This window comes from Tupaia chinensis, unplaced genomic scaffold (assembly GCF_000334495.1).
Source record: "Tupaia chinensis unplaced genomic scaffold, TupChi_1.0 Scaffold000211_1, whole genome shotgun sequence".
Classification (NCBI taxonomy): domain Eukaryota; kingdom Metazoa; phylum Chordata; class Mammalia; order Scandentia; family Tupaiidae; genus Tupaia; species Tupaia belangeri.
This window is the reverse complement of record NW_006159686.1, coordinates 1,119,297-1,128,494: the sequence shown is the minus strand read 5'-3', so window position 1 is coordinate 1,128,494 and position 9,198 is coordinate 1,119,297. Positions and strand designations below refer to the sequence as shown.

The 9,198-nt window shown below is 65.0% G+C and overlaps 1 protein-coding gene across 2 annotated transcripts in view; it reads left to right on the top strand.

Annotated features, from left to right (window-relative positions):
• ADGRD1 (adhesion G protein-coupled receptor D1) overlaps positions 1-9,198 on the top strand; it is an 87,090-nt gene that overhangs the window by 64,971 nt on the left and 12,921 nt on the right. For both annotated transcript variants that reach the window (XM_006147339.3, XM_006147337.3), the window contains 2 exons: positions 3,045-3,168; positions 8,563-8,666. In XM_006147339.3, the coding sequence (XP_006147401.1) occupies positions 3,045-3,168; positions 8,563-8,666 (228 nt within the window). The remainder of the gene's footprint in view (positions 1-3,044; positions 3,169-8,562; positions 8,667-9,198) is intronic.

Here is a 9,198-nt window from a genome sequence, read left to right as displayed (position 1 = left end):
CCGGGATTCTAACCATAGTCGGCCTCACGAGATCCCCCCTCCCTTAACCACGAGACTCCGGAGTCAATGCCACCCCCAGTCTATCTCCGAGAACCCATGTGCGCGGGAGCTCAGCGGAGAGCTGAGCTCTTTATTATTATTATATGGCTTCTTTTAGTATTTTTTTTAAGAGAGAGATTTTTGCTATAGGGCATGTGTGCTCACCAGAGAGACAGAGAGACAGAGAGACAGAGAGAGAGAGATCACCCCCTGGGGGAAGGCCACGCCGCACTCCCTTCTCCTTTTTCCTCTCGGGGTCTCAGGCACACACGCACACGCGCCCAGCGTGAGTTTCCAGATGCTGGGTCCAGGACGTGAACCATGGTTGACTACGTGGGAGTCCAGCGAGGTAGCGCCAGTTGCTGGACTGCTGAGTGGCTTCTTTATCTCGCTGTGGCCCATTAATAACGGCACTGTCGTGGCTTGTGTCACTGTTCATTTCCTATGAGGGGCTTCAAAAGGTTCAAGGAAAACACATGGCATGAGAAACCCATGCGGGGACTCCCACAAGTGCTGGTCTCCAAGTGCACCCCACTTCCGCCACTTCGGCCACCCCGTGGGAGCGCCCCGTGAGAGCCCGGCCCTCCCTGGCAGAGGCACTGTTTGGGTGTGATCACCGGCTTTGCCCCGGGGTGAGGCCCCCACGGCCGTCCGCGCACAGTGCTCAGGGGCTGCTTGCCGGGTGGTCAGTGACCTGCTGCTGCCGTGGCAAGTGGTCCCACAGAACCTCCGTCCGGTCCACGGCCGCCGTCCCATCTTGCTGCGTGGCCAGGTTTGTCCCTGGTAACCCATTAGCTGTGCCGAGTGCAAGCCTTTGTCCCTGGTAACCCGTTAGCTGTGCCGAGTGCAAGTCTGTGAATGGCCTTTATCTGAGGGAGTGTTTTGTTTTTGAGAGACGTTTTCACTGGGCCTAGAATTCGGCATCTCTTTCTTCTAGGCTAACACTTTAGAAAATCCCATGAGCCACATCTTGGTGCATATTCTTTTAGAAAGTGAAGATCCTGGGGCCGGCGTTTGGGATGGTGGTTAAGCTGCTGCACTCCCGTGTGGCCAACCGTGGTTCCAGCTCTGGACCCGGCGGCTTGGAAATCATGCCGGGCACATGTATGTGCACGCCCGGAATCCAGAGAGGAGCTGGAAGAGAAGGGATCGTGGCGTGGCCACCCGAGGGCGATCCCCTCTCTCTGCCTCTCTGGCGAGCAACGTGCCCTGTGCACTCTAGGAAGCCAGTGTCCCGTCAGCCTCGCTCCTCGCCTCGCTCTCCCATGTCGGCGTGACACCCGTGGACTGTCGTGTGTGCTTTCTCAGTGGTTCACACGCAGCTGTGTCCGTGGACACCTGTGTCCTGCCTCGTCCATGCACGCCTGTGCCGTGTCACTCGTGTTGACACACGCTGCTTGCCCCATACTGGTGTGAGCATGTTTGTGTATGTGTGTGCAGGGGTGGTGGTGGGCCCCCTCGGTCTGCTGCAGCCCTCCCGGGTCACAGGGCTGCACGTCCTTTCTGTCAGTAGGCGTTGTCCCACCGTCTGCCCCCACAGGTTCATCTGTGACAAGTTAGGGGCCTCCTGAGTCACCGACTGGCCTGGGTGTGGGCCGTCAGCCCTGCACAGGCGTAGGGCCACAGCTCGCTCAGCCCCGGCGGGTCAGGGCAGCGTCACCGCTTCACGGCTCCCTCGGGATGTGAGCAGGGGCCGTCACTCACCACATGGCTGTGGGCACTCGGGTGAGGGTGGCCCCGCGCACTCAGACGAGGGCACACCAACTGGGGTCGGCGGCTGCCCACAGGGTCTCGGGGCGTCGGGGCCCATGCTGTGTGGGCGGGCACGACCCTCCAGGAGCCCAGTTCTTGGAGGGCGTGCAGGCGCTGGGCGTCTGGCTGGGCAGGGGCGAGAGCTCAGTCGTGCTGTCTGATCAGCTGACTGCCGTCCACCCCGGGCCAGCCACCACCCCGCCCCAGTGTCAGCCCTTGGCTCGATGCCTGCCGGGGTCTCCTGAGTGACCTTCCCCACCCACCCTCAGTCCCGTGTCGCCAGGTAACAGGAGGTGCAGCCGCCCCACACCCCACACCCGCAGCCCTGCAGGGCAGGTGCGGGCTCGCCCAGCATCGCTCGTCCAGGGGTGGTGTGGCTCTTCCCAATGGCCCTGACCACCCTGCGACACGGCACAGAGACACGGGCCTCATGAGCGCTGCGCCTCTGAGCACTCCCCCGCCAGGCCCCCCACCCCCGACGGCGGCAAAGGTGGGGCTCTCCTGGCAGGCCAAGCTGCGCTTCCACGAAGAGGTGTTTACCGTGAACATGAGAAGCACATAGGAGAAGGGCCCCCAGTGTAGTTAGCCTCGGCCAACACAATCCTGTTCCCTGTCAGACTGCACACACGGTACGGCAATTATCTCCTCCCTGAGAGACACAGAGAGACAGACAGCTCCCAGCCGGGCCTTGCCAGCCTCAGCCCGCCCTGCCACACACACTCAGGGTCCTCCTGGAGCCTCGCGTTCCGCTGCTGTGCCCCCGTCCGGTCCCTGCCATGGGCCGTTGGCCTCGGTCTCTCCTTAAATGGCACAATAACACGTCCATCCTCATTCACTCAAAGAGCAAAACGGGGGGTTCTCTGCTCGGGTCCTGAAGCAGCGGCTGCCCTGTCTCCCGGCTGGTGCCGCTGCAGCGTATCTGCGCTGTGATGGTTCCACCCACACAGTGCGTGGTCCAGGGTGTCCTCTAGCTGCCACGCTGCAACCTGTGTGTACACACGTGATTGTGTCTCCATTCCCCCGACACGTGCCTGTGACGTGTTTCTAGTGGCCCGCGCCATTGGCGGTGCCCCTGACGTGTCCCCTGTGCATGTAGCCGATGTGCCAGAGTGGGCTGAGGTGGATGCCGCCCAGCACTGGCCGCCTGGCTGCATTTCCTGCACGGGCAGGCGTGAGCTCCATGGGGACTGCGAGGGCACGTGTCCAGGAGCTGCGTTGTCACCGCTGACCCTTTCTCCGGTGTCCATGCTCAGCTCCGGAGAAGGCGTCTGGTCCAGCCAGGGCTGCGAGCTCACAGAGGGAAACCTCAGCCACTCCGTCTGCCACTGCACCCACCTCACCAACTTCGCCATCCTGATGCAGGTGGTCCCGCTGGAGGTAAGTGCGGGCAGGGCCGGGCCCCGACGGGCTACAGGGGACGGCCGGGCTGTCCCCACCATGCCGGGCCCCGGGCACGCCCACCCCGTGGGGACGCTCTGCTTGCAAGGAAGATACATGCCTCGCATCTGTGGCTGCACGCGTTGGGCATGGGTCCGTGCATGAGAGCCCGCGACGGTCGGGCCATGGGGTCTCGAGGCTCAGTCCTACAGCAGCATAGTGCCACCCCTGGGAGTCGCCCGGGGCCACCCCTCGCACGTCCATCCTCCAGGCGGCTCATACTGGGCGCTTCCTGGGTGACGCTGGCACCGGGGATTCAGCTGGGAACGAGAATGCGTGCTGGAAAGCTGCCAGGGCACTCGGGAGCCAGCCACCCGTGGTCTCCGAGGGCGAGCACGAGGGGCCGCAGGGGGGACACGGCAGGAGGCAGGTGGCAGCTGGAAGGGGCACGGTGCTCGTGCTGGAAAGCTGCCAGGGCGCTCGGTAGCCAGCCACCCGTGGTCTCCGAGGGCGAGCACGAGGGGCCGCAGGGGGGACACGGCAGGCGGCAGCTGGAAGGGGCGCGGTGCTCGGTGCTCAGGTCTGCGGCAGGAAAGCTTCTCTGAGGACTGTCCCGCCCAACCAGGCGAGGTCTGTCTCTGGAAGGAGACCCAGGCTAAGGAGCAGTGGGTGCAGAGGGTGGGGCAGGGGCCCTGGGGTGGTCCCAGGTGGGGTGAGGTCGGGGCGCAGGCCCAGACCCCGGGCCTCTCGGGCTGTCGAAGTAGTTTACCTTCTGCAGGTGTGAGAAACCCTTGAGACGAGCCAGCTGGGGGAGCGCACGACCATCTGCTCTGGGCAGGGCCAGCGGCTGGCTGTGGGACAGAGGGGGCGGGAGGGGTGCATCCGATCGCACACACTGCAGCCTCACCCCTGTGCACCTGGCTGGGGATGGCGCACCCATGACTGCCGGAGCCAGGCCAGGTGTGGCAGACACTCGGGGTCCGGCGGCCCCTCGGCTGCCATGTGCTGCCCTTGCCGCTGTTGGGGACGTTGAGGGCTGAGAGAGCCAGTCCGGAGGGCCGTCAGGCATCTGCAGGGCAGGCCCCGGCCTGAGCGTCCTCCCAGTGGGGTGAGACCCTCCTTCTCCGGAGAGCCCAGTGCTCAGCCCCACCCAGCTCTGCAGGGCCTCAGCCAACACTGCCTGCTTACAGCCAGTGTCGTTGGCAGGGACGGGTTGTGGTTGAGTATCGGCACGGTACTCACGGCATCCCTGGTGGTCAGCCAGGAGTCGGACTGGAGAGGCCCACGATGGCCGTGGGCTCCTGAGCCTGCATTGTCTTGGGGGTGCTCACTCTGCCGAGGATGTGGCAGGGAGACAGCTGAGCATATCTGCCGAGGGAGAAGGGCCTGCCCTCTGCCGACGTGTCCTGGCTTTCACCCAGCCTGTGGGCTGCTCGTGGAGACCGTAGGGACGGGGCCCAGGCCTCCCTGTGTGGGGGTACGGGCTCCCTGAGTGGGGTACGGGGCTCCCTGAGTGGGGTACGGGCTCCCTGAGTGGGGTACAGGCTCCCTGAGTGGGGTACGGGCTCCCTGAGTGGGGTACGGGCTCCCTGAGTGGGGGTATGGGCTCCCTGAGTGGGGTATAGGCTCCCTGAGTGGGGTACAGGCTCTCTGAGTGGGGGTACGGGGCTCCCTGAGTGGGGGTACGGGCTCCCTGAGTGGGGGTATGGGCTCCCTGAGTGGGGTATAGGCTCCCTGAGTGGGGTACAGGCTCTCTGAGTGGGGGTACGGGGCTCCCTGAGTGGGGGTACGGGCTCCCTGAGTACGGGCTCCCTGAGTGGGGTACAGGCTCCCTGAGTGGGGGTATGGGCTCCCTGAGTGGGGTATGGGCTCCCCGAGTTGGGGGTACGGGCTCCCTGAGTGGGGTATGGGCTCCCCGAGTTGGGGGTATGGGGCTCCCTGAGTGGGGTATGGAGCTCCCGTGCAGAGCTGCTCTGGCCGTCCGGCTGGGACTGGGGCTGACCCATGTCTGCTGTGCGGAAGCTTCTGGTCCGGTGCGCCAGTGCTGTGGGGGGGTGCGCTCGTCCCTGCCTTGTGCCCTCCGGCGTCGGTCCCCGCTCAGGCAGAGGCCCCCAGGTTGTCCTGGGCAGGGCTGTTCTCGAAAGGACGGCGTCCAAGGAGCAGGGTCTGGCTCAGGCCTGCGGCATGGCCTCCTTCTTGGGACTGGCACGCCAAGAACAAGGAGCAGACTGGTCCCGGGCCGGGGCCGGGGGCTGGGGCTCACGGCAGGACTGTGAGCACGTGTTTGTGGTGGAGAGAGGCCCAGTCCTGCCGGAGAAAGAACTGGGACCACAGGTGCGTTTACAAGGCTCTTCGAGGCCCATGGAAATGAATATTTTTTAAAAACTGTGGATTTTAACATTTTTGCACCAAAACAAACCTGCACTTTGGTTCCGTTTTGCATGAACTGTTTGAAGCCCATGTGATTATGAGTCTGTCACACGGTGCAGGTGACGTGGAATTTAGACAGTCTGTGGGCGTCTCCGTGGGAGCAGACCACGTCTACCCATCGCCAGAAAAGGTCAACTTGAAAATGGTTGAGAATTTTCATGCTAAAAATGAGCATTCTCATGAACATGAAAAAACAAAACCTAAAGCAGACCTCGTCAGTAGATGCCAGATCTGGGGCACAGTGTCGAATGAGTAACAGCAGCCTGCGTGGCCGCTTGCCCTTGACATTGAGCAGTGCCTTCCCGGACCCTGGGCTCACGCTGCTGGGGCTGTGGCTTCGAGCCCAGGCCCCCAGGGGCGCACCCCCTCAGTGAGCCCGGCCTGTGCCCGCTCTGCACAGGTGGTCGCTGCTGCCGGGCCACGGCGTTCCAGGTTTGGGTCTTGGACGCCAGGCGAGGGCTGCCCCCTGGAGGTGGAGCCGCAGTGAGCCTCTGGGCTGGAAACGGCGGGGGGGGGGGGGGGGGGGGGCGGGCAGGACGGCCGCCCAGTCCCAGCACCCCGGGGACTCCTGCTCTAGAGCCCCGTTCGGCAGGATGGCCATGGGCAGCCCCTTCCCGGCCAGGTGTGAATGGCCCCTTGGCCCACAGGGATGACAGGGTCTTTGGCAGAGTCGCCTGCTTGTCTGTGACCCAGTCGGGCTCCCAGCAGCTCCCGGGGGCATCCGAGTTCGCGGTCTCTGACTCAGAGGAGTTGTGTCCTGGCACAGACCCCAGGCTTTTCTGGGCATTTCTAAACCTGGCTACATGTGGAAGTGAGGGCACCGCGAGGCCGCTGGTGGGGAGGACTGTGTGGGGCACCCCAGGCCATGGCTCAGGCGGGGGGACCGTGTGGGGCACTCCAAGCTGTGATTGAGGCGGGGGACCGTGTGGGGCACCTCGGGCCATGGTGAGGGCTCTCGGTCACAGGGGCCGCTGTCCCCCACCCGCCCACGCTCCCGCTGGCTCTTCACACAAGCTCCAACGTGCAGTGGTCTCCCCAGCGCGGCGCTCTGTGGACGCTGGCAAGTCTTACGCCTCCGGGCGGGACGTGTGCCACAGACAGGCTGCTCGGCTGTCAGAGACAGAAGGCCGCGCCCGCCCAGCCACTGCCGTGCTCCGTGGGCAGCACGTTCTCGCTCTGCAAACACCAGTCGCTGGCAGGTTCCCACGCTCCGTCCCCAGTGACGGCACCGGGTCTTCTCCCAGGGGTCTGAGGGACAAGGCGACGTAGCGGAATCGCGTGTGGCCCACCTGAAGTGCCTCAGAACTGAGTGCCGCGCTTGCTGTGCTCTGGGGTGGACCCAGAAATGCCATCCCGAGCCCTCGAACCACGCCTCGCAGGCTCAGAGCGCCAAGCAGGAGCGGGGAGGGTGTGGGACCAGGGCACCCCTCGGCCTGCCCGCCTGACACGGGGAGGTGGGGCCCACAGGTCAGGGGCCTCCCAGGGGATACTGCTGGGCCCTGTGGTACCCCTGCGTAGGCCTTTGTCCAGTGGGCAGACACCGACGGGGAGCAGTCAGTACCTGCCCCATGCACACACACACACGTGCACACGCACAGGCCCCCTCACCGACGGGGAGCAGTTAGTACCTGCCCTCTGCACACACACTCACACGCACACACACACACACACGTGCACACGCACAGGCCCCCCCTCACTGGCGGGGAGCAGTTAGTACCTGCCCTCTGCACACACACACGCACACACACGTGCACATGCACAGCCCCCCCCCACCGGCGGGGAGCAGTTAGTACCTGCCCTCTGCACATTCACACACACATACACGCACACACACGTGCACACACACAGCCCCCCCTCACCGGTGGGGAGCAGTTAGTACCTGCCCTCTGCACATTCACACACACATACACACACACACACATGTGTGCACACACAGGCCGCCTCTCACCGGTGGGGAGCATTTAGTACCTGCCCTCTGTACACTCACCCACACGCACACACATACACGTGCACACGCACAGCCCCCCCTCACCAGCGGGGAGCAGTTAGTACCTGCCCTCTGCACACTCATACACATGCACGCACACACACGTGCACACGTGCAGGCCCCCCCTCACTGGCGGGGAGCACAGGGCAGTGGTCAGGGCAGTGGTCAGGGCAGCTCGACCTGGGCTGAGCCTGCTCTCTGCCTGGTGGTCTGGGGCCTGGCGCTGCTGCCGCAGTGGGCTCTGGGCGCCTGCAGCAACTCGGTACTGTGCCCACCGACTCCCAGTGCATCTGGGCACAGTAAAGCCCTCTATGAGGCCGTGGGGAGTGACCTTCAGGGAGGTGGAGGTCACTCTGCTAAGATGACCTGGAAGGTCTCAGGTAGGAGTAGGCTGAGCTCTTGAGGGAAGAGGATTTATGGAGGGGGACAGAGCGGCAGGCACGGCAGTCCCGCACTGCAGTGGAGTGGGGTTCACAGCCCGAGCATCGCGGGGGGGGCCTTTCTCCCGCCGCGCATTCCCTCAGCCCCTCCCACATCTCAGGGCCCTGCAAGAAGCCCCCTGACGGCCCCTTGACAGCTTCTCCCCTACACATGGGTGACGTGAGCCTGGAAGGGGGACCCTCTCATCCCCTGGCCAGGCCCTGCTGCAACCCCACACGGCCATGGTGGCCACAGTGTCCACCATGAGGTAGGCCCAGGCAGATGGCTGAGCCCTCGACGCCCGGCTGCCGCGTGGAGTGAGCATTCGCCATGGGGGCTCTGCTCAGCCCAGGCCTTGGCTGGTCCCTAAGCTGGAAGCCAGGCCTGAGGACACGCAGAGCCTCCCCGGGGCTTCACGGTGCCACGGCAACAGCTGTCCCTCTTCTGCTGCTGGCCCTGCTGACCAGGGAGGATGCCAAGGACCCACTGCCCCCAGGAGGGAGGCGCTGGCAGTGGGACCGGGCCAGGCGCTGACGCCTCTGCTCCGCTCCCCGCAGCTCTCGCAGGGACACCAGGTGGCGCTGTCGTCCATCAGTTACTTGGGCTGCTCCCTCTCTGTGCTCTGCCTGGCGGCCACACTGCTCACCTTCGCCATGCTGTCGTGAGTTGCTGTCCTCCCCGGGGCTGGGAGGGGTGGCAGCATCACACGCACGTCAGGGTCGCCCCTGCCCCAGCTCGACGTTCCCTCAGGTGGGTGCCTACAGCCCTACGGGGCCGCTCAGATCCTGCACCGAGGCCAGGGCCAGGGCCAGGCCAGGCACTAGGAGGCCTGGGGAGGGGGCCCAGGAAGCCCGGGGAGCTGGAGCACCAGGCCAACAAGCTGGGAAGGGCTGGACAGGCCCCACCAGCCCACGGCCTCCTGGGAGATCCGAGCCAGGTGATGCAGGGGCACCTCCATCTGTGCCCCGCTCCTCACCAGCCCACTGTGCCCGCCAGGGAGCCCGCGCTGTGGGGGGACAGCTGGGAGATGGGGGAACCCCCAGGTGAACCTCACACAGAGTCGTCCAGTGAGGGCGGTGTGGCGCGGAGACCGGCCGGGTGGTGGCAGGCAGTCAGGGTGTGCTCTCTGCAGGCGGGGGCAGAGACGGGGCACAGAGACCTGGGGAGAGGAGCCACTGTGCCAGGGCCCTGCG